The sequence below is a fragment of the Salmo trutta genome, chromosome 7, assembly GCF_901001165.1.
Source record: "Salmo trutta chromosome 7, fSalTru1.1, whole genome shotgun sequence".
NCBI lineage: Eukaryota > Metazoa > Chordata > Actinopteri > Salmoniformes > Salmonidae > Salmo > Salmo trutta.
The window spans coordinates 39,982,551-40,007,633 of record NC_042963.1 but is presented as its reverse complement, the minus strand read 5'-3'; the positions used below and the strand labels follow the sequence as shown (position 1 = coordinate 40,007,633).

The 25,083-nt window shown below is 48.0% G+C and overlaps 1 protein-coding gene across 1 annotated transcript; it reads right to left on the bottom strand.

Moving 5' to 3' along the window:
- Positions 1–1,026: 1,026 nt before the first annotated feature.
- On the bottom strand, positions 1,027–24,290 carry LOC115197399 (teashirt homolog 3-like). Its single transcript, XM_029758852.1, has 2 exons — positions 23,963–24,290; positions 1,027–5,893 (listed from the first exon to the last, which is right to left on the bottom strand). The coding sequence occupies exons 1-2, from the start codon at positions 24,000–24,002 to the stop codon at positions 2,583–2,585; spliced, it is 3,351 nt and encodes a 1,116-aa protein (XP_029614712.1). The 5' UTR covers positions 24,003–24,290; the 3' UTR covers positions 1,027–2,582.
- Positions 24,291–25,083: the final 793 nt, after the last annotated feature.

Sequence of the window (25,083 nt, the reverse complement as noted above, 5' to 3'; positions counted from 1 at the left end):
TTCCTTAGCATTAGCAACAAACACTTAGATTCAGGGCTATACATTTAAGTCACAGAATACTGTATACATGTTCATGTCCTCAGTCATATGTTCTGCACCAGTGTTGTCAGTTAAACTATACTATAATCAATGACGTGTTACGCCCCATCTTTCAACGGTCAGTCTTTCTTAGCTAGAAGGCTTTACTCAGCTAGTCTGAGGTGACTCCTCACAAGGTCCCCATGCAACGTTATCGCAACATATTCCAAACGTCTGAGACGGAGCCGTGAGCAGCAGTCTGAGGCGGTAATGAGTTTGTGTGAGAAGACGGGTTCAGGACAGTGTGTGTTAATTAATGTGTTCCCGGATGAGAGGAACTGAAGCGAGAGGAGATTTAAAAGAGTAAATGGTGTGCTGCTTGAGCAGACTGTCCTCCGTGACTGAGGAGAAAGAACAGGGGTTAGTCTGGGCAACTGCATCACTCACCGTAGTAACCAAGCCAACTCAAAGCCAGATCACTCAGTTTAGACCAATAAAGAAATATGTTGTGGCTTGTCAATGTAGCATTGTATCGGAATTAAAAAATATATAAAAAAAATAATACAAAAGGCATTTGAGGAAGGCCCAAAAAACTGTCAAAGACTCCGGTCACCCAAGTCATAGACTGTTCTCTCTGCTACCGCACGACAAGCGGTACCGGAGCACCAAGTCTAGGACCAAAAGGCTCTTTAACAGCTTCTACCCCCGAGCCATAAAACTGCTGAACAATTTATCAAATGTCGACCGGACTATTTACATTGATCCCCCCCCCCCCCCGTTTTTACACTGCTGCTACTTGCGGCTTATTATCTATGCAGTCACTTTACAAATGACATCGACTAACCTGTACCCCCGCACATTGACTTGTGTTCCGGTACCCCCTGGATATAGCCTCGTTATGTCATTTTCTTGTTATTTTTTTTCTATTTTTGTAAGTAAGCGGTTCACGGTAAGGCGCATATGACAAATTGTTTTGATACCATAATAACAAACTCTGCATTCATTTGGTAACAGTGTGTGTATATTCACTTTATTCATGGTCTCAAGGATGCAGTGTGACCTAGCAGTTAAAGACTGTTGTAAATTACAGTACCTCATGAGACAGAATAGGAGTTTGTTTCATGTCCTAGCTGTTTAGGGATGCAACTGCTAAGTGTAAGTCTGGCTGTGAGGATCATCTGTATGTCTGCCATGACCATTAACCAGTGATGTCCCAGCTCCTGTGTCCCTAGCTGCCTCATGGTGATGACATTGATGCCTGGTGGTAATCAGCCCACTCAGCCTGCTGTTGCGCTCTCCTCCAGTGGCTTGTTTCAGGAACATCTGCTGGTTTACATGCAGCACGCACCACCTGGCAGACTCCTCGGTGCAACACACCCTGCTCTTAGCTCGCACATACTGCTTGGTTGGCCTGTGCAGACAATACAGTCTACTACACAGATCTGAAGGCTCTGCCTGCAGTAACTAACCGTGTTTTTGTGGATGCAGACTACTTTCTGTAGTGCATTTTGGGACTGGGTAAGAATAAATTCAGGTCTAAAAAGCATTTGTGATATTTGAAGAAACAACAGTTGCGTGAAGCAATTTAAGTCAATTTAATAATAGAAGCAACAGGGCATGAACAATGTTCCATTTTATATATTTTGTTTTATCAAATAACATTTAGAAAACTATTGTGCAAAACATATTCATGTTAGTCTTCTTCCAAGGCTCTGCACCAGTGGATAGTCATAGTCCTCTTAAATGAGGAAATATAACAAGTATGCATAACAGCAAGTGGTAAGCCTATATACTATATGTACATTTTTACATAGACCTGGATTGAGGTCCCCTGACTTGATGATAAGCAATGCGGCAGATTTGACAGATCTGCAACACAAACTGTATATAAAATGTGATGTAACAGACTACTATGTTGTCAATTCATTTGGCAAATTCTCAGAAAGAGCACTCCCATGTTCTTACCAGATATCTTACAGTAAAAATAGACCAACTAAAAACTGACGCACCAAACTTGTTTTGAACTGTTAACTTGTCAATGCATACATGCAGTTCAACAAATGTATATAAACTTCACAAAATAAATACATTGTCATAAATCTGAAATTACTATACTTTCCAAAGGGAAAGTTCACCCAAAACACAAAATGACTTAAACATTTCCTAACCTTCAGCGAAGAAAACAAATCTTAAGTGTGTATCGTGGTCCTTCCTGGTCAATAGACAACTTACAGTAAAAGGTAAGGAAACACGTAACTTTGCAATTTGAGCGAACTATCCCTTTGAAAGCTGAATATTCATGAACTATATCTTCAACATATGAAGTTAATGTCTTTCGAAATAGAGAAAAATACAGACAAGCAAAGGCCATGGAAGTAAATACCATGTGCTGACACATAACAGTAGTTAATGGCATCATTGTGCATTTTTGTCACACACTTCATTTGTTTTCTTTTTTCCTAAGGAAAATGTTCAAATCATTTTTTTTTTTTACAGCGTATATTCCAGTATGTCCAATGCTGGCAGCACTCAAGTGTTTCTATAATGTAATGTCAATTCTACTTCTAGTGTTTCTCTATCTCAGAGACATACAGCAGATGGTCCTCCGGGGACATCCCGTGGCTCTTGCTGAGGTGGAGCTTGATGGCATGCTTACTGGCAAACTTACGGATACACAGCTGGCACCGGTACACAGTCCCACTGCCCTCCTCCAGTGACTGGGAGGAGGGTGGAGAAGAGAGGAGGAAGGGGTCCGGTAGGAGCAGTTTATCAGACCCACCTTTCAAGGAGTCCCTCAGGGTCTGTTTGGGGGAGAGCTTGGCCAGGTCCTTCAGTCTGAAGCCCAGGTGGGACTCCAGGTGGCAAATGTAGGCAGTGGGGGTCCGGATCTGTGAAGCACACTCGCTGCAGAAGAACACTGGGTGGCCCGAGTCCAGGTTCTTGAGGAACTTGGTCCGGCCAGTCCTCCTCAGCTGGTACTTGACGTTGGCCAGCCAGTGGCTGATGGTGGTCATGGAAAGGCCAGTGAAACGGGACACGTGCATCTTCTCCTGGGGGCTCAGGTCGGACATGATGTACTTCCCCTCGGACGTCTGCCTGAGGCTGGAGGAGAACTGGGCCTGCAGGAGGATCAGGTGCTGGGGGTTCCAGTTGGACTGACGGCCCTTCCTCTTATTGGCCATGGACCCCTCAGCATCCTCTGCGGTGGTGGAGCCCACCATGTCTGTGACCCGCTCCGTGATCCTGGTCCGTGAGGGGGGCATGGAGATGTGGTGTGCTGATTGCGTCAGGTTCCTCAACATGTCGGAGATGTCCGACAGGGCGTTTTCATGGTGCGGGCTGCTGGATGTGAAGGGAGAGACCACGGTCATTTTAGCAGGGGTCACCATTGAGGAAGGGGAGATGGAGGAGGCTGTTGAGGAGGGAGTCAGAGGAGCAGAGCCAATAGAGCCCCCTCGATCACTCTTCCCTTTGGTCAGGTCCATGGGCTGGTCATCACTGGACTGACAGACACTACTACGAGCCACGGGCACTGGTTTTTGTTTGTTGTGCGTGGGGGGAGCGGCCACGGCGGCCCTCTCGGCCATACTCTGGCTCAGCCTGGACAGCAGACTGAGAGGGTCCTGGCTGGGCAGGGTGGGCTTGGCTGCTTTTCCCAGGTGGATATTCATCACAGACTGAAGGGCACTTAAAGGGTTAACAAAGGGCTGCTCCAGAGGGGCGTGGCCTGTTATGAAGGCTGTGCTGCAGCTCAAAGCGGAGGCAGGTGATTGGACCATTTCTCTCATGCGCTCTCTCTCAGACGGTGAGACCCTGTCGCTATGGCTACCTCCGTCGCTGCTAGCCAGGGTCACTGACCTCCACTCTCGGGGTGAGTCTGCTCCAGTGGATTCCCACCCCTCACTGCTACAGGGTGAGAGGTTCACCTCTTTCTTGGGGGACACCTTGTTCTTTACCCTCCTCTCCACTTTGGCCACTTTCTCTGTCACCTTCTTCACCAGCTCCTCCATGGCCTGGAAGTTGTTGAGGTGGGGGAGGGCAGAGCTCTGACTATCGGGTGGGGAGATCAGGGGCTGGGACTTGCTGAGGGAGGAGAGCCCCCCCTCCCCTCCAGTGAACAGGTACTTGACAGGGGAGCTCTTCTCAGGGCTACCCTGGGGCATTTTCAGGGAGTTGGGGAACTGATAGGCAGCATGGATACTGGGGTATCCCCCCCAGCTGGGGTTACCACTCTGGGCTTTGTTGATCGCTGATGTCACGGTGTTCTCCAGGGACTTGAGGATGTCGAAGCCGCCCTTGGGGCTCTCTTTCAGGTCCTCCTCAGTCAGATAGTTATACTTGGTGGAGATGTCAAACTTCTCCTCCACCTCATCATCATCGTCCCCGTTCAACACCTGCTTGTCATGGCTGACCATGTCCTGGGTAAACTCTTCCTCCATCTCCTCTTTCTTAATGTCTTTGAGAGGAGGGGAGATAGCCGGGGGTGAAACGGCAGAGGGTGGAGGAGGGGAGAATGTAGAAGGAGCTAATGGGATAGATTGAACCTGCTCCTCATTGGGGGGCGTGGCCTGTACAGGGCTGGGGGACATGGCCTCTGGGACTAGCCTACCTCCTCTCTTACTAGGGGGGTTGCAGTTGGTGACCCGGAGGAAGTGACCCGTCACCATCATGTGGGCGGTCAGCTCCTGCAGTGTATTGTGGGAACTCCCGCACTCCATGCACTTGAGGATCTGGGACTTGCGAGATTCGAACTGCCATGCATAGCTGGCGCCGTTCTGGTGGCCGAAGCGGTTGTTGGGGGTGATGTAGGGGTTGGAAGCCTTGTTGGATGGGATGTTGTGGTCACTACCTAGGAAGGCTTTGGGCTTGGGGGTCACCTCTCTTGAGCGTGGGGAGCCAGGGAGGTCCAGGCTCCCAGAGAGTGGGCCTCTCTTCCTTGAGATCATTTTGGCTGCCACAGGGGCCATGGGTTCCTTCAGAGGCACTTTCTGGTAGTGTTTGGTCTTGATCATGTGGACGCTCAGGTCCTGCAGGGACTCGAAGGAGTGGCCACAGTACATGCACTTCAGCACCTTCGCGGCATCCTCCTTGCCCTCCATCTCCAGCAGGGAGCGCTTGCGAGGCTTGGACCAGCGCCCCTTGGCCCCATTGGCTCCCCTATCGTGGTTGTCATCGCGGTAGTGACCCGTTTCATTCATGTGCACAGTGAGTTCCACCAGGGTGTCGTAAGCAGCGCTGCAACCCTTGCAGCGGAACTTGCTGGCCCCGGTGAAGATGTTGCCGTACAGTCTGGGGTTCTGCCTGTGGAGCTGTACTGTGCTGAAGATACTGGGCTCAGAGGGAGGAGGGTTGTGGAGGCTCTGTGAGGCCTGCTGCTGCAGGGACTTAGCCACTGCAGACTGGTGCCAGTCATAACTACTGCTGCTGCAGCTACTGCTAGTGCTGCTAGTCCGCGGTGGCTTCTCCACGGGTGTCGGTGTCTGTGTTAGGGTTGAGTTAAAGTTCAGGGGTGACCAATAGGAGTTTGTCAGGAAGCTGGAGTAGATTTCCTTCATCTGTTCCAGGGTGTCCTGCGCCAAGGGAGCGTCCAGGCCCGAGGGGGTCCCTACCCTCACCCCTGCACCGTTCAGAGGCTCTTTGCCAGGCCCCTCCTCAGATTTTACCGAGGTGGTCTCAAAGTCTGAGAGGGGGTCGCTGGCCTCGCTCACGTGTGATTCACTGTCCATCTCCTGAGCAGAGAGCTCAGCCCCAGCAATGGAGTCCTGGTCACCCAGTGGCTCTTTGGTGAGAAGGTCATTTTCTGAGCTCTCTCCCTCCTCTGGAAAGTCCACGTCCTCTCCTTCCACCTCCTCCTTCATCTCCTCTGGAGAGTAGGCTGGAGGGAAAACAGAAAAGAGAGCGAGTTATATTACGGCCAGTGAACACCGTGTTAGTAGAACTACTGTAGAGAAAGTTTATCTTCTGAGGTCTCGCAGGAATAAATGAGCCATCTGTGAGGGATCCGAGTTAAAGCCAAGTTGAGAAATGACAGTCATCCTATTTCACCTCATCAACCGTTAAGGCAAGCCAGTGTTTATATACTACCCCAGCCACATGTATAACTTACTGATGCTCCGCTCCCCTTTACTTTGTTTATGGCGGGGAAAAAACTAATCTTGGCAAAAACATAATGTGCCATTTTATTTATCTCAGGGCGCAACAGCTTGAAATGAAAGCTGAATCTGAAATTAATGAAGCCCAATCGTGCTGTGGCATTCTCCTCTGGGGTAATAAATTAGTTGGATCAACCTCCATCTGTCAGTTAATATGTCTGACGCCTCTTCATCTGCCCCTGTCTCCTTACATGCACATGCCATCCACATTAACAAGGAAGTTTCACTCATTACTAAAAAAAGAGAAGCGGGATTTATGACGATAAGACTATATGGTAACATTATTTTTAGGGTCCGCAATAAACCATTTAAAAAGCATTTATGAATTCTGTGTTCACTACTTGTTCATAATTACTCCGACTTTAAGAAACTATTTACTAATCATTAGTAAAGCATTTTTGCAGTCCCTAAAGTGAGTGCCATTTATGGTTCATAAATGTTTTGAATGACCACTTATTTCCCACAAGAAAATGGGCATGCCATTGGTAGACATTCCTGTCAACACAGGATGTTTAAGGAAATACATACATACATACATACATACATACATACATACATACATACATACATACATACATACATACATACATACGTGTGAATAACTATCTTACTAACATTTACAAATGTGGGAGTAATGATTATTAAATGGTGTGTACACTGTTTGTAAATGCCTTATAAATGTTTTATTATGGACCCTTAAAATAAAGTGTTAGTGACTAGGTAAATGTTAGAATTACATTTTTCAATGTCATCTAGATTGATGCCAGTCACAACAGTTTATCAAGAGTGATGTGGATTATGAGTATCGCAGACAGGGCAGGAACGGTTTTTGTAGCAGTCTCCCTGAATGTCCCTCACAGGTGCTGGTGTTAGGCAAACACAGTATCAGGACATCACACATTTCCTCAGAGAGAAAGAGAGAGAGGGAGGGAGGGAGATGGAGGGAAGGAGAGTGTGAGGTTGAGGAGAAGACAGCGGCAACACATAAGCGACCGGTCACTTTGCATGTGTGTGCCTTCAGCTCACCTTAGACAGGTGACTTGTTAGTGTGTGTGATGGGTGCCTGGCCCTAACAGATCACAGGGGACACAGACCCCTCCTTCAGTGCCCCCCTCCCGTCCTCAGAGATAGACGGTCCCCTGTAGTGACAGACTGTCCCCCACCCGGGTCCCCACACACCATCACTCTGACACAGCTAAGTGGCACAAATGTCTTAGTGAAGGCCACGTCACCAGCCTCCTCCCTCTGCCCCTCCCCTTTCTGTCCACTTCATTCTGGACTCAACTCCCCCACCCAAAAAAAACAAAATCTCCAAAACAATGAGCAAAGATACTTGGAACATCTTGTATACTTATGACAGATATAGATGCAGATGAGCATACTGGCTCTGCACACACTGATCCACCATCCCAAACACCCACCCACCCACCCATCCAACCAACCATCCACCAGCCCAACCATTCAACCACCAGCCCAACCACCCATCCACCAGCCCAACCACCAATCCAACCAACCACCCACCCACCCACCCATCCAACCAACCACCAGCCCAACCATCCAACCACCAGCCCAACCACCCACCCACCAGCCCAACCATCCAACCACCAGCCCATCCAACCAACCACCAGCCCATCCAACCAAACACCAGCCCAACCATCCAACCACCAGCCCAACCATCCAACCAACCACCAGCCCATCCAACCAACCACCAGCCCATCCAACCAAACACCAGCCCATCCAACCAACCACCAGCCCAACCATCCAACCACCAGTCCATCCAACCAACCAACCAACCACCAGCCCAACCACCAGCCCAACCAACCAACCACCAGCCCATCCAGCCACCAGCCCAACCATCCAACCACCAGCCCAACCATCCAACCAGCAGCCCATCCAACCAACCAACCAGCAGCCCATCCAACCAACCAACCAGCAGCCCATCCAACCAACCAACCAGCAGCCCATCCAACCAACCAACCAGCAGCCCATCCAACCAACCAACCAGCAGCCCATCCAACCAACCAACCAGCAGCCCATCCAACCAACCAACCAGCAGCCCATCCAACCAACCACCCACCAGCCCATCCAACCCACCACCCACCAGCCCATCCAACCCATCACCAGCCAACCACCCACCAGCCCATCCAACCAACCAACCACCAGCCAGCCCATCCAACCAACCAACCACCAGCCAGCCCATCCAACCAACCAACCACCAGCCAGCCCATCCATCCATCCATCCAACCACCAGCCAGCCCATCCAACCAACCAACCAACCAACCAACCACCAGCCAGCCAGCCCATCCATCCATCCAACCAACCAACCACCAGCCAGCCAGCCCATCCATCCAACCACCAGCCAGCCAGCCCATCCATCCAACCACCCGCCAGCCAGCCCATCCAACCAACCACCAGCCAGCCAGCCCATCCAACCAACCACCCACCAGCCCAACCAACCACCAGCCCAACCAACCAACCAACCAACCACCGGCCCATCCATCCAACCACCCACCAGCCCAACCATCCAACCACCCACCAGCCCAACCATCCAACCACCAGCCCATCCAACCAACCACCAGCCCAACCACCAGCCCAACCATCCAACCACCAGCCCAACCAACCAACCAACCAACCACCGGCCCATCCATCCAACCACCCACCAGCCCAACCACCCACCAGCCCAACCATCCAACCACCAGCCCATCCAGCCACCAGCCCATCCAACCAACCAACCACCAGCCCAACCATCCAACCACCAGCCCAACCAACCAACCATCCAACCACCAGCCCAACCAACCAACCATCCAACCACCAGCCCAACCATCCAAACACCCACACCATCCACCAGCCCAACCACCAGCCCAACCATCCAACCAGCAGCCCATCCAACCAACCACCCACCAGCCCATCCATCCAACCACCCACCAGCCCAACCAACCAACCACCAGCCCATCCATCCAACCACCCACCAGCCCAACCATCCAACCACCAGCCCATCCATCCAACCACCCACCAGCCCAACCATCCAACCACCCACCCACCAGCCCAACCATCCAACCACCCACCAGCCCAACCATCCAACCACCCATCCAACCACCAGCCCAACCATCCAGCCCAACCATCCAACCACCAGCCCAACCAACCACCAGCCCAACCATCCAACCACCCACCAACCAGCCCATCCAACCACCCACCCACCCACCCACCAGCCCATCCAACCAACCAACCACCCACCAGCCCATCCAACCAACCAACCAACCACCAGCACATCCAACCAACCAACCAACCAACCACCAGCACATCCAACCAACCAACCAACCACCAGCACATCCAACCAACCAACCAACCAACCAACCAACCAACCACCAGCACATCCAACCAACCAACCAACCAACCACCCAACCACCAGCACATCCAACCAACCAACCAACCAACCAACCAACCACCCACCAGCCCATCCAACCAACCAACCAACCAACCACCCACCAGCCCATCCAACCAACCAACCACCCACCAGCCCATCCAACCAACCAACCACCCACCAGCCCATCCAACCAACCAACCACCCACCAGCCCATCCAACCAACCAACCACCCACCAGCCCATCCAACCAACCAACCACCCACCAGCCCATCCAACCAACCAACCACCCACCAGCCCATCCAACCAACCAACCACCCACCAGCCCATCCAACCAACCAACCACCCACCAGCCCATCCAACCAACCAACCACCCACCAGCCCATCCAACCAACCCAACCACCCCACCAGCCCATCCAACCAACCCAACCACCCACCAGCCCATCCAACCAACCAACCAACCACCAGCCATCCAACCAACCAACCAACCAACCACCAGCACATCCAACCAACCAACCAACCAACCACCAGCACATCCAACCAACCAACCACCAGCACATCCAACCAACCAACCAACCACCAGCACATCCAACCAACCAACCACCAGCACATCCAACCAACCAACCACCAGCACATCCAACCAACCAACCAACCAACCAACCAACCAACCACCAGCACATCCAACCAACCAACCAACCCACCACCCAATCCAACCAACCAACCAACCAACCAACCACCAGCACATCCAACCAACCAACCAACCAACCAACCACCAGCACATCCAACCAATCAACCAACCAACCAACCACCAGCACATCCAACCAATCAACCAACCAACCAACCACCAGCACATCCAACCAATCAACCAACCAACCAACCACCAGCACATCCAACCAATCAACCAACCAACCAACCACCAGCACATCCAACCAATCAACCAACCAAACCAACCACCAGCACATCCAACCAATCAACCAACCAACCAACCACCAGCACATCCAAACAATCAACCAACCAACCAACCACCAGCACATCCAAACAATCAACCAACCAACCAACCACCAGCACATCCAACCAATCAACCAACCACCAGCACATCCAACCAACCAACCAACCAACCAACCAACCAACCACCAGCACATCCAACCAACCAACCAACCACCAGCACATCCAACCAACCAACCAACCACCAGCACATCCAACCAACCAACCAACCAACCAACCACCAGCACATCCAACCAACCAACCAACCACCAGCACATCCAACCAACCAACCAACCAACCAACCACCAGCCAGCCCATCCAACCAACCACCAGCCAGCCAGCCCATCCAACCAACCAACCACCAGCCAGCCCATCCAACCAACCAACCACCAGCCAGCCCATCCAACCAACCACCAGCCAGCCCATCTATCCATCCATCCAACCAACCACCAGCCCAAGCATCCATCCACCAGCCCAAGCATCCATCCACCAGCCCAACCATCCAACCAACCACCAGCCTAACCAACCACCAGCCCATCCATGCAGCCAACCAACCACCAGCCCATCCATCCACCCAACCAACCACCAGCCCAACCAACCAACCAACCACCAGCCCAACCATCCAACCAACCACCAGCCCAACCACAAGCCCAACCATCCACCAGCCCAACCACAAGCCCAACCATCCATCGAACCACCAACCCAACTAACTAACCACCAGCCCAACCATCCATCCATCCAACCAACCAACCATCCATCCAACCGCCAGCCCAACCAACCACCAGCCCACCCAACCAACCACCAACCACCAGCCCAACCATCCATCCACCCACCAGCCCAGCCCATCCATCCAACCACCCACCAGCCCATCCATCCATCCAACCACCCACCAGCCCATCCATCCAACCAACCACCAGCCCATCCATCCAACCACACACCAGCCCAACCACCCACCAGCCCAACCACCCACCAATCCATCCAACCACCCACCAGCCCATCCATCCAACCACCCACCAGCCCATCCATCCATCCACCCACCAGCCCATCCACCCACCAGCCCAACCACCCACCAATCCATCCACCAGTCCATCCACCCATCCATCCATCCACCAGCCCATCCATCCATCCATCCATCCAACCATCCACCAGCCAAACCATCCAACCACCCTATCCTTCCATCCAACCATCCATCCAACCACCCACCAGCCTAACCAAAAACCAGCCCATCCATCCAGCCAACCACCAGCCCATCCATCCATCCAACCAACCACCAGCCCAACCATCCAGCCTAACCAAACACCAGCCCAACCATCCATCCATCCATCCATCCATCCAGCCAACCAACCAACCAACCACCAGCCCAACCATCCATCCAACCAACCACCAGCCCAACCATCCAACCAAACACCAGCCTAACCAACCACCAGCCCATCCAACCACCAGCCCATCCATCCATCCATCCATCCATCCATCCATCCAACCACCATCCATCCATCCAACCACCAGCCCATCCATCCAACCAACCATCCATCCAACCACCAGCCCAACCATCCATCCATCCAACCACCAGCCCATCCATCCATCCATCCATCCACCAGCGCATCCATCCATCCACCAGCGCATCCATCCATCAGCCCAACCAACCACCAGCCCAACCAACCATCAAATGACCAGCCCATCCATCCCTCCATCCATCCATCCCTCCAACCATCAGCCCATCCATCCATCCCTCCAACCATCAGCCCATCCATCCATCCCTCCAACCATCAGCCCATCCATCCCTCCAACCATCAGCCCACCCACCCATCCACCAGCCCATCCAACCAACCAACAGCCCATCCAACCAACCCATCCACCAGCCCACCCATCCAACCAACCACCAGCCCACCCAACCAACCACACACACACACTATCCACTTCAAATCCCACATCCCCTACACACAAAAAGATCCAGTCTAAACAAAAAAGTAATTGCTGGAATAACTCCCATTTCCAGTGCTAACAGCCAATCTCAGGGCGGGAAGCGGGTGGCGCTGGTCTGATGTGGGCCCTGGGGGTGGTGGGTGTCAGCAGGCAGGCAGCCCCACTGAGAGGGCCAGTCTAATGGGGACCTGACAGGTGTGGCCTAGTCTCCCATCCTGCCCGTAGATTTGGTTTGTCACTGGGTATCCATTAACTGCCAGTCTCTACTGATCGCCTGCGACAGCTCTGATCAAAAGATGTCACCGGGCGCTGTGCGCCTGGCAGGGCCTGGCACAGCGCTCGTAAAGAGAGCCAAACAGGCTGTAAATAAAATGACATGATCACTTCCCTGGCCTCCCATGTCCTGGACACAATTATGATAATGTGAAAGGAGGAGGTAAATCGCTCACCGCTCGGCAGCAAACCGGCAGGGAAGATATCTCGGTCGTTGTTTTTTTCCTCTCCGTTTCCGGATGGTGTTTGTGCGAGTGTCTCATTTGAAGAAGGAAATACAGTCAGGATGAGGTAGCTATGTTAATGTGTTTGTATCCAGAGCAGCTGGTCACAGATGTCAGGTTTAATCACAGAGGTTATGACTCTGGCATTAGCAGGCAGGTTGAACGAGTCTTTAAGTCGCTCTTATAGTCTTGACCTATCATGAACATGTCTCACATATTTCTTCAAATCTCTGTTCTATCTTTATATGACCACTTTTGGTGAAAGTGTGCCAGTCATCTAGCTATTCTTTCTTACTGTTGCATAAAAATTAAAAAGGGATCAGAATTAAGGTCCTTAAAAAAATAGAAAATAAATAGCTTTTCTGGCTATTTAAATATAGACACATACAACCTACTTTAGGTTACTGTTCATTAGTGTAAAGTCTAGACAGCCAAAGAAAGGAAGACTAAGAGATGGCCAAAAGGGCCTAGCAAAAACAAAACAAAAATGGCCGACCAGCAGTCAACGGTCCCAGGCAATTTAAAATGCCAAACAGCCATTACATCTGAGCACTATCTGTTAATTTGATCCCCAATGACTGATCATCCATCACCGTGGGTGACAACCACCATCCAATTATTCTCCCTGGCTTGACTGACAACAGAGGTGATTTATCACGCTAATAAAATATGATGGGTTTTGTGGGTTCATTTTGAGAAACAGAATGGATTATTAAGAAATCAGAATACACCTGGATGGATAATTAAGATGGCTACACTCTCATGGGTTCTTTAAAAAGGTTATTTGTGGTGGGGTAGGGTTCTACATGGAAGCTTTGTCATCTGAGGAACCCTTTATGGTTCTAGCTAACACCTGTTTTTTCTAAGAACGTAAAGTATCTGGGTGGTGTATTTGCTAATAGTGGTTGTGTGGGCTTTATCATGATTAAATCTGCCAAACGCTGCACTTTGGACTTAGTGTGGGAGGCAGTTTCACATCTCAGTCACGCTTCACACAGGAATAGCAAGACCAGAACACACACACACACACAAACAGGAATCTTTCACATGTAGAGAAATACATCCTGCACGAACACAAACTAAACCCTACAAATTACAAATATAGTCTGTTGTCGGTTGCAACACACATATACAGGTGATGAGAAAAGACTGACATCTTTGGCATGCTCACGGCATTCCTGTGGAGTATCAATTTCATAAACATTAGGGCCGCAGACGCGGACGGATAGATCATTTGATAGAAATGCTGCAGAGACATGGGATAAAAAGGTACAGCAAAAGTAAAAGAAAGGAAACCAGGCCCCCTCTGACGGTAGATGGTATAATCAAAACAGAGCATGTCTCAAAGTAAGAGGCACACCCTAGTTCATCATCAGTAATCATATAGTCACAGTCTGGACTGGAAAGCTTGTCGAGAGAAGGAAGCAAGACACGATTTAGTCTACAACCAGATTTTTTGACGTTGAAAGAAAACAAAACATGCAAACTGAAGTTATCAATTTGTAAGAGTCAACCTTTAAGAATGGTAAGGGTGTTGGAGGATCTCTGTTGCCCCTCAGTCCCCTGCTCCCTACACAACTAACCTCCTCAGTCATCCTACACAGCTGGGGAAACAGTAGAGCTGGGAGCCAAATCACACACAACACCGGGGTAAACAGGATGTGTAATCACATCTACCAAAGTCTGCACTACAACCACTTCATGACACACTAACAGCTTACAGCTTGCGACAGGAGCTGAGCAGAGAGCAGCTGAAAAGTGGAGGGAGAAGAGAAGGAGGAGTATTATATTCATTGGTGGTCCAACCACCGCCTAGCCTAAAGCTGCAGACGTAGACCATCATCTAGCACCGCAGCAAAATGTGGGTCATGAATATTTATAGGAAAGGGATGCCATAACTAAACGCTCTCGTTCTGCAACTGTACCACATAACAATAACAGCTCCACAGCAAGGAGGCTAGAGTTGTCCAGTTAGAATTGGCTAATGCTAGCTCGAGTTAGCAGTGGCTATTTAAACAAATCCAAACTGTAGATTAATCCATCCTGGCCCATATACTGCTTTCAGGGTAACTGGAAAAAGAGGTAGGTGTGAAAAAATATATTATTTAAAAGGGAAAATCTTTCGAGGATCTGAGGCGGTAAGGAACAACACTCTACAGTAGAGTTATGATCATAGCTAGATCACAGGGAGGGTACTGAGAGCGCAGAGAGTTAAACAGGGCCTCGCTACACGGCGGAGAAGTTTCTTATTCCTGATGTGTTCTTTAACTGGGACCTCTCACCCTTAAAGCAACACAGCCCCTCGGCGGCAGCGGGGGGGGGGGGGGGCTTACTGACAGGAAGAAGCCTTAAAACACTTAGAACCTCCAGGCAGGAAATCACTTCTGCCTCAATCACACAACCGCAAGCCACTGACTTCCACTAGCTCGGTTCCCAGCAGTTGACTGAGTAGAGGATTTAAAAGAGAGGAATAATTTCATACAACAACAGCCTTGTTTGGTTCTGTTAAACTGTCCTAAGATTAGTGGGAAAAGGAGGAGAGTATTATACTCATTGAAATGTCTTTATTCCATGAGCATTTGTCATGCTAGGCTAACCACTCCTTGGTCTAGCAGTGGTGTTCACCTCGTGGTCTCTGTTGCTAGGAAGGAGGAAGCAGGTGAAATGACACTCACTGCCAGAACAAATAGGCTACAGGTGTCATAAGTCATACCCTCAAGAGAAAGATTTACTAAAATGTAGGAATGGGAATTGCCAGGGACCGCATGATACGATATTATCCCGATAGCTAGGTGCGATGCGATATGTATAGCGATTCTCATGATTCTATATGTATTGCGATTCAATACTGCAATCTTATTGTGATCTGATGTTCCAAACATATTGCTCAGTATATGTCTGCTGCAAAGAGACAAGAGAGACCATGAGAAAATGAGTTTTGATCAGTCATAGAAATAAAAGTGCTGAAAACAGCTTGGCTCACCATTTAAAAAGAAGATGGAGAATAAACTTGTGTTTTTCATCCTATAGTTTTGGCACATGTACAGCCGACTAGCGCTAGCTACCGCTACCCAGCAATTATTATTGTCATTTTACAAATCGATACCTGGGAGTCAAAGTATCTATATAATATCGGCCAAAATAATTTGCCGATATCTAGCTATAGATTTTTTCCCCCATCACTACTAATATGTGCCTGGTCGCTCAGAAAGAGATGCTCACGACAGTCTATTGTAACTGTACATCTCTGTTCCTATTTTTTAGCCCCTAATGAACGAGGTAATACACTTTGTCCACTGATTGTAGTGCAGGATGTGTACTCTGGGAGATGGGAAAATCAGAGATATCCCTCTCGCTCCAAGCAAGCCTTAGGGCTGTACCATGTCAAAGCAGGGGGATAGAGAGAGAGAGAGAGAGAGAGAGAGAGAGAGGCTGAGCAGGCATATATATTAAACTGTACTGTACTCCCAGAATGCTGCACTGTTGTTTTATGACTGTACCTCCAATAGGCAGCTGTATATACAGACCTTTAGGACCTGAGCTATATTGGTTTCAAACAGGTACAGTTCAAAGACATTACGATCTTCCACATACAAAAAGATTTGAAGGGAGAGAGAGAGACCGTTTCAGATGTTATGTTCTCGCCCTATAAAAGTGTTTAGAACTAGACCCAGTCACAATAACTGATGGATAAATGGAAACAAACAAATGAATACTACCTAAACAGCTTACACAGGTGCAGGATGGGTTGGCAATGGGTTCACAAGTTCAAACATCAGAGTGGAAGAATTCTGTTACGGGAAAGCTGTGCTCTCAGATCTACCCCAAACCTATCGTCCAAGACCAAGCACTAACATAGGGTCACATATTATCCAGTACTTGTACAGTTTTCTACCCATATCACCCAGTAATTCCCCTCAGCTCTACATCAATCATATGTCCTTCAAGATCTACCATGTATGATATATTATCCACTCCAGTACACTTGTCTTACAGTTGCTCTACCCACATAACTCCTACTTCCTTGTATTTGTTCTCATCTCTCTTGTCCACCCCACTATAGCTAGCTCCATAGGTCATATGTTAACTGCTCTTTAGATTAATGTTCTGATGGTGTGACTCCAGCACAGGTCACCTGCCTCTGCCTTAGCCTGTACCTAAAGCCTCTGCCAGGACATAGGGCCGACTTCACTCCCAACAAACAGCTGTTGCGATGATCGCCTGGCAACGAGGTGGTGATGGACGACCCTAAGATGGATGGCCACCATAAATCACACAACACCAGTGTGTGGGGGGAGAAGAGAGAGAAACTAAAGAAAGAAGGACAAAAACAAAATAACCTTTTCTCTCTTTGTGGAAGAGGCAGTGGTGCTGGCCTTGCCTTGACCTCTCACTGAGCTCTTAGTGGTGATAGTGGTGTAACTGCATGGAGCACGATGGGTCAGATGCCTGACAACCTCATCAGGAAAGAGTCAAAGAAGGGTTTTGGTCTGACACCTAATGCGTTGTATTGCTAGTCTACGCTACACTATCAACTGACTGATTATACATTAAAACGAACCATCACTATTTTTATTCCGTCTAGGAAGAAAAGCTCATTTCACCCACAAAATGGTTTGCCAGCACATTGTTCACTTATAAGACTGGGATCTACTCTTTCAAAGGGCAGAACCCTCCCGGCAAAGCAAAGCAACCTGGGTAGTGTAGTTGAAGGATAAACATATCATCCACTATAGCTGGGCCATCTGATTCGGCCCAACTGCTGTGGCACGGGTGTCTAGTTACACTCAGGCAGAGAGCATGGTCATCCATCACACAGTGAGTGTCTGTCTAAGGCTTTCCACCCTGCCTCTGCTCGTCCTGCTCTCCAGTTACAGCCCTACACGGCCAGCCTAAATAATATTCTCCATGATAAATGGCACTATAAGCCTGGGATCCATCATTAATCTGCTTTTTAAAGAAGCATCCCCGGTTAGGACCACAGGAGAGCAGAGCAGCTTGGGTTCATTTTGAGGCCAGCCTAGCATGAGTGATACCCGTCAGCCTGCTCATCATGGAGCTACAGATACACCGTCTCTCTCTCTCTCTCACACACAGCCATAGATACACACACATTACACAAGGTGTAATTACACACAGATAACACACATTTCCAAGAACCAGATATTGTTCACATTTGTACAAACATCCAGGGATCGCCATGGAAAAACATTGTCACTCATCAAAACATAACTCATGTCACTCAATCCTCTGTCATTCAAAAACCCTCCTTGTCCTCCTCCCCCATCCCCTCTAGTGCTTTGTACAGTCCCACACTGTTGTGAAAAACTTTTCAAAGTGCTCTTTGTCTCTTTCCTTCTTGCTCCTCCTTTTCTCACTACTCGCCCTTCCCCTCTTTCTCCATTCCTTCCCTTCTTTCTCTCTTTGTTTCTCTCAGTCCTCTCTGTCTATTTCTCTCCTCTTTCATTATCTCTCTCTCTCCCTCTTTCACCCCCTCCCTGTGTGTCTGCTAAAGCCAGTATGATAAATGACACACGTCAGTTTGTCAGGAGCGAAGGGTGGGCCAGTGATAAATGACTCTGTTGAAAAGGAAATCGGCTTTTTGGCATGGCCAGGCTATTCTCCTCCTGGATTCAGTTTCAGGACCCCTGAAGACCAGAGTAGGCTCAGTTTCCCGAAAAGAGCACACATCCCACTAGGCTCTGACGAGTTACCCCTGGGGGAGGAGGGTTTGAGTGAGCGAAGCTGCTCCAATTGTCACCATAGCACAGCTGCATCTATAACAACAACAAACGGTGGGACGCTTTTTAGAAAGTACCTACGTAGGCCTACTCCAGTCCAGACAGAGGGCTCTTACATACAGATGAGGATGGCTAAAGTTTTTTATTTCTGTGAGAAGGTTCGCTTTTCTTTTCTGGAGCCCGGCCCTATGGTCTGACATATGTCAAGTGGGGTTTAAAAGGGAGAGGAGCCCGTTCCACCTCTCCTCCCTCTTTCACTGGCAGTTCAGGGTGGCATTGTTATCATTACACTGGGTGGATTTATGTAGTCAGGCCCTATGGCAAAAACAAAAAGGCATCTGTCAATACCAGTGGGAAGCACTCTGTCACCCACCCCTCCATGGCCTGGCAGACAGGCGTGGAGTGCTCATTAGGTATGCACTTATCAGACACATAGATCACAGACATGACTCAACCTCGCCGGAATCTAACCACAGTAACGTTCATTAGCAATGGGCTGAGTGGTGTAAAAAACAAGACTTCCTCGAGACTCGGACCTGCACGGTCTAGCCCTATCTATTGTTTAGTGGAACAATTACGAGCACATATGGCCCCTCATTCCCGTAATGACATATACAGAACACACACACATACAAACAACACCGAGTCACCCACAGAGAAAAACTGTGTTTTGGTGTGATTTCCAATCCAGACACTATATAAACATGTCTTTCTACAACAGCTGTTGGTCTCCGTAATCCATATGTCTCTAAGCAAGTTTGTAAGTGAGAGCAGCCGGTTTCAATTTCAATGTATATTTTAGTTCTTTGTGTAATGTGCGCTAATGATAATCTACAGTATCTGAGCCAATTTCTGTCTAAGTATAAGAGATTCTGCAATGACGACAATGGTTGAGTGACAATGAGGATGGGGTGAGGAGGAGGAATGAGGGGGGGAGGAGAGAGAGAGAAGAGGGATAGAGGGCGAAAAGGGTTCAGAGAAACGATGGCCTATGACTGACCCTCCTCACTGCAGACTTTATGGCTGCCATTCCTTTCATTACCCCTGCCATCCAAACTGCACACACTGAACACACGGCTGATTGCTGCCACTCTGGCACAGCTGACCTGGAAGCCATAGGCCTGACCTTGCAGAAACAGGAGACCTCTAGCCGTAGAGCCCAGTCTAAACCAGAACCCCACCTCCTGTCGCTAGCTCTGCTCACACACGACTGGAGCACAGGCCGGATTTAAGCAGGGGCCTGGATTTCACTACGCTGGCCTGAGTAGGAGACTCGATACCTGTCTGGGACAGAGTAACTCTCACATCCATAGAAACTAGAGGTCGACCAATTAATCAGAATGACCGATTAATTAGGGCCAATTTCAAGTTTTCATAACAATCGGAAATCGGTATTTTTGGACACCGATTTAAAAAATATATAAAAATGTAACACCTTTATTTAACTAGACAAGTCAGTTAAGAACACATTCTTATTTTCAATAATGGCCTAGGAACGGTGGGTTAACTGCCTTGTTCAGGGGCAAAACGACAGATTTTTACCTCGTCAGCTCAGGGATTCAATCTTGCAACCTTATGGTTAACTAGTCCAACGCTCTAACCACCTGCTTTACATTGCACTCCACGAGGAGCCTGCCTGTTACGCGAATGCAGTAAGAAGCCAAGGTAAGTTGCTAGCTAGCATTAAACTGATCTTATAAAAAAAATCAATCATAATCACTAGTTAAACTAGTAATATCGTCAACCATGTGTAGTTATCTAGCCTGTCCTGCGTTGCATATAATCGCTAACCATAAACATCAATGCCTTTCTTAAAATCAATACACAAGTATATATTGGCTCGTTGCTAACTGTGTGAATACTATTTCTTCCTAACAAAGACAGCCGACTTCGTCAAACAGGGCATGATTTTACAATAGCGCATTTGCGAAAAAAGCACAATCGTTGCACGAATGTACCTAACCATAAACATCAATGCCTTTCTTAAAATCAATACACAGAAGTATATATTTTTAAACCTGCATATTTAGCTAAAAGAAATCCAGGTTAGCAGGCAATATTAACCAGGTGAAATTGTGTCACTTCTCTTGCGTTCATTGCACGCAGAGTCAGGGTATATGCAACAGTTTGGGCCGCCTGGCTCGTCGCGAACTAATTTGCCAGAATTTTACGTAATTATGACATAACATTGAAGGTTATGCAATGTAACAGGAATATTTAGACTATGGATGCTACCCGTTAGATTAAATACGGAACGGTTCCGTATTTCACTGAAAGAATAAACGTGATAGGTCATTAATATGGTCGAATCCGGAAACTAAGGCTCGTATTTCTGTGTGTTATTATGTTATAATTAAGTCTATGATTTGATAGAGCAGTCTGACTGAGCGGTGGTAGGCAGCAGCAGGCTCGTAAGCATTCATTCAAACAGCACTTTCGTGCGTTTTGCCAGCAGCTCTTCGCAATGCTTCAAGTATTGCGCTGTTTATGACTTCAAGCCTATCAACTCCCGAGATTAGGCTGGTGTAACCGATGTGACATGGCTAGCTAGTTAGCGGGATGCGCGCTAATATCGTTTCAAATGTCACTTGCTCTGCATGGGTAACGCTGCTTCGAGGGTGGCTGTTGTCGATGTGTTCCTGGTTTGAGCCCAGGTAGGAGCGAGGAGAGGGACGGAAGCTATACTGTTACACTGGCAATACTAAAGTGCCTATAAGAACATCCAACAGTCAAAGATATATGAAATACAAATCGTACAGAGAGAAATAGTCCTATAATTCCTATAATAACTACAACCTAAAACTTCTTACCTGGGAATATTGAAGACTCATGTTAAAAGGAACCACCAGCTTTCATATGTTCTCATGTTCTGAGCAAGGAACTTAAACGTTAGCTTTCTTACATGGCACATATTGCACTTTTACTTTCTTCTCCAACACTTTGTTTTTGCATTATTTAAACCAAATTGAACATGTTTCATTATTTATTTGTGGCTAAATTGATTTTATTGATGTATTATAAAGTTAAAATAAGTGTTCATTCAGTATTGTTGTAATTGTCATTATTACAAATAAAAAAATAAAATACAAAAAAATACAAAAAAAATAATAAATATATATATTTTTTTTTTTTAAACGGTCGATTAATCGTATTGGCTTTTTTTGGTCCTCCAATAATCGGTATCGGCGTTGAAAAATCATAAATCGGTCGACCTCTAATAGAAACACCCACACACACCAAATATAGCCACTAACTGTGAGGAGGCTAACCTAACCCTGTTAGGTTCCAGTCACTACACCGAGTACACTCACTACAATGCTTCAAAAGCAAAAAGCACAGCCCCTGGGCCTATAGTCTAAGCTAATCACAAGCCATTTGAATGCATCCTGAGTTTCCTCCCCAGCTGTTTGAGTTTCTCCTGTTAGGCTGTCTTCAGAGCACTCAAACCTGACCCATGCAGGTACACTGGGCCATTTGTCACCTGCAGCGGAAAATTGAGTTACAGCACGACCAAATGTGAGCGCTGCGCCGGGAACCGAGGCACTGTGTAATATCAACTTGATTACATCAAAGTGGTGGCAAACCTAGTTGGTTGGGGCCGGGCACACCAAGGCTTGTCATCTCCAATCATTAAGCCCGTCAAGACTCCATCAGTCCTTCCAACTAATTAGGTTAACTCTAATTAAGCTAGCAAAATATCTTCGCTTTTTCTACCAGCCAAGAACAAGGCAGAGAGAAAAGTGGGCTCGAGAAAGGAGTGGGGTTTTTCATGGAAGTCTCAAGGTTGCTTTGGGCCGGCTCTCTCCCGAAGTCCCTAATCAAGACCCACCATCGGTCATCCTTTTCTCTCTCTCCATCCCCATTTTCTGTGCTGCAATCAATTCATCATCACCCTTTGTGTGCAACTGAACAGTTGACAACTTTATAACTTGCAGCTGCAAGGGACCCACTGACTAAGAGGTAAAAAACCCCAAAGAGAATCAATGGATGAATGAATGAACAAATAAATAACATTTCCTAACATCTCCACAACTAACACAGAATGGGTCTATATTACAACGTGTCATGATCCTGCGTCAGAGACAACAAAACAAGCAGATAGGAAAGAAAAAAAGGAGAAACAAGATATTCCACTGATCTCAAATCAGAAAGCTTTCAGTCATTCTTTATGTGCTCCCCCCAGCCTCTCTCTCTCTGGGAGAGAGATTGAGGGTGTACATTAGGCAGGGGCATTTTGATGAAATAAAAGCCCGGGCCAGCGTATGGCTAAACAGAATGGGAGCACTCACTCAGCCTGTCTCTGATTGACCATTAAAGCCATTGATGAATGGGGCTGTCAGAGGAGAGAATTAAATCAAACATGAAACAAAGCCGTCCTGACTGCCTGGTCTGACAGAGCAAACCATTCCTCCCCTCCATTACATAGCGCACGTCTCCTTTTACAACCCCCCCAGTGTGTGTGTGTGTGTGTGTGTGTGTCAGAGAGCCAGTGATGTCTGACTGTGAAACCACTTTACCCCTTTGCTTTTTCGTGAGTCACTTGACCATTGCAGAGGAGAAGGAGGAAAAAGTACACAATGCTTTCAAAGTGGTTTTAATGTGACGTCAAGGGGCTGCATCACATGGTGGAGTGAATTCCTGATGTAGATCGGGAAGGAACAGATCAAAGCCGGATGACAGCCAATCAATCAACCGTCAAATCAGACATGGCAACTGTCGATTATAGCTTCTTCCAGTCCACATAATCCCTTTGTCTGTACCCAATTGTTTATTTTATCAAAAAAAGAGAGAGGTCATTCTTCCACCTCCCAATTCCAAAGTTAGCCGCTTGGCTCAAATGTTCACAAAGACCCTACTACAGAGACAGTAGGCTCTGGCACCGCCTTGGGATTCCGTTATAGCAGACTGAACACCGTTTCCCCATATTCTAATTCGTCCACCACGGTAAGTTAACGTTTACCAGGAAAGTCAGCTATCCACGGGAACAATGGGAAGAGGAAAGTTGACTGTAGCTATCGGATGTGAGTGCTACTGAGAAAAATAGTATGGCTACTTTGTAACAAGGGGAAACAAACGGCAACATTCGAGGGATAGTTACAGTAGCGTGCTACTCCTGGGATAGTAGGCTCGCATTAGTGTTACAAATCAAGTTAACCTATACATCGAGTGAAAGCACTAGCACTCCTATGAAAAAATACTGGAAACGGAAATCCAAAGGTTTGAGAACAACATCTTTCTGCTGATATTGCTACATATAAAACCCTTCCCGTCGTAGTAGCCTACGTACCTGCAGCGCGCTTGGGCGCTTCTTGCTTCCTCCGCGGCATGTTCGCTTTCCCAAAGAAGAGTTCTCTTTGGCCTCACAGAATCAGAGCTACTCCACTACACCGCGATTACGCCTTCATACACGAAACAGTGAGTGTTATCCGTAAAAAAAAGCTAAGAGCATTGTTTTTCAAATAGCACAGAAAAACGAAGCAAGTCGGGAAAAACTGCGAATATCTGTCTTTCGTCCCCCTATGCGCGACCACAGGTAATGATCAACAGCGTTAAACGCGATCACCTCAGATCCTCTCTTGTCGAGGCAACAGGCAAACTTCAGCGAAAGCGTCATTCAAAGCATGAGACTGGGCAAACCCACTTTACACCTCGAGAGGGGAGGGACATTATGACACGAGGCTGTCTGTCTTATTCTCTTTACTGTCAATAATGTGTGGGCTAACGTTACGTATGTTCACAGTGGGAACACCACTAGTAATTAGAATAGTTAACGTTTTGATAGGGACATACATTTAGTCTAGTCTACATTAGGCCTATACCTTTATGATCACTACTCTGGACGGTTCTGACTTAGAATATGTGAACAACTATAAATACCTAGGTGTCTGGTTAGACAGTAAACTCTCCTTCCAGACTCACATTAAGCATCTCCAATACAAAATTAAATCTAAAATCTGCTTCCTATTTCGCAACAAAGCATCCTTAACTCATGCTGCCAAACATACCCTCGTAAAACTGACTATCCTACCTATCCTTTACTTCTGGGATGTCATTTACAAAATAGCCTCCAACACTCTACTCAGCAAATTGGATGTAGTCCATCACAGTGCCATCCGTTTTGTCACCAAAGCCCCATATACTACCCACCACTGCTACCTGTATGGTCTCGTTGGCTGGCCCTCGCTTCATATTCGTCACCAGACCCACTGGCTCCAGGTCATCTATAAGTCTTTGCTAGGTAAAGCCCCGCCCTATCTCAGCTCACTGGTCACCATAGCAGCACCCACCCATAGCACTCACTCCAGCAGGTATATTTCACTGGTCACCCCCAAAGCCAATTCCTCCTTTGGCCGCCTTTCCTACCAGTTCTCTACTGCCAATGACTGGAACGAATTGCAAAAATCACTG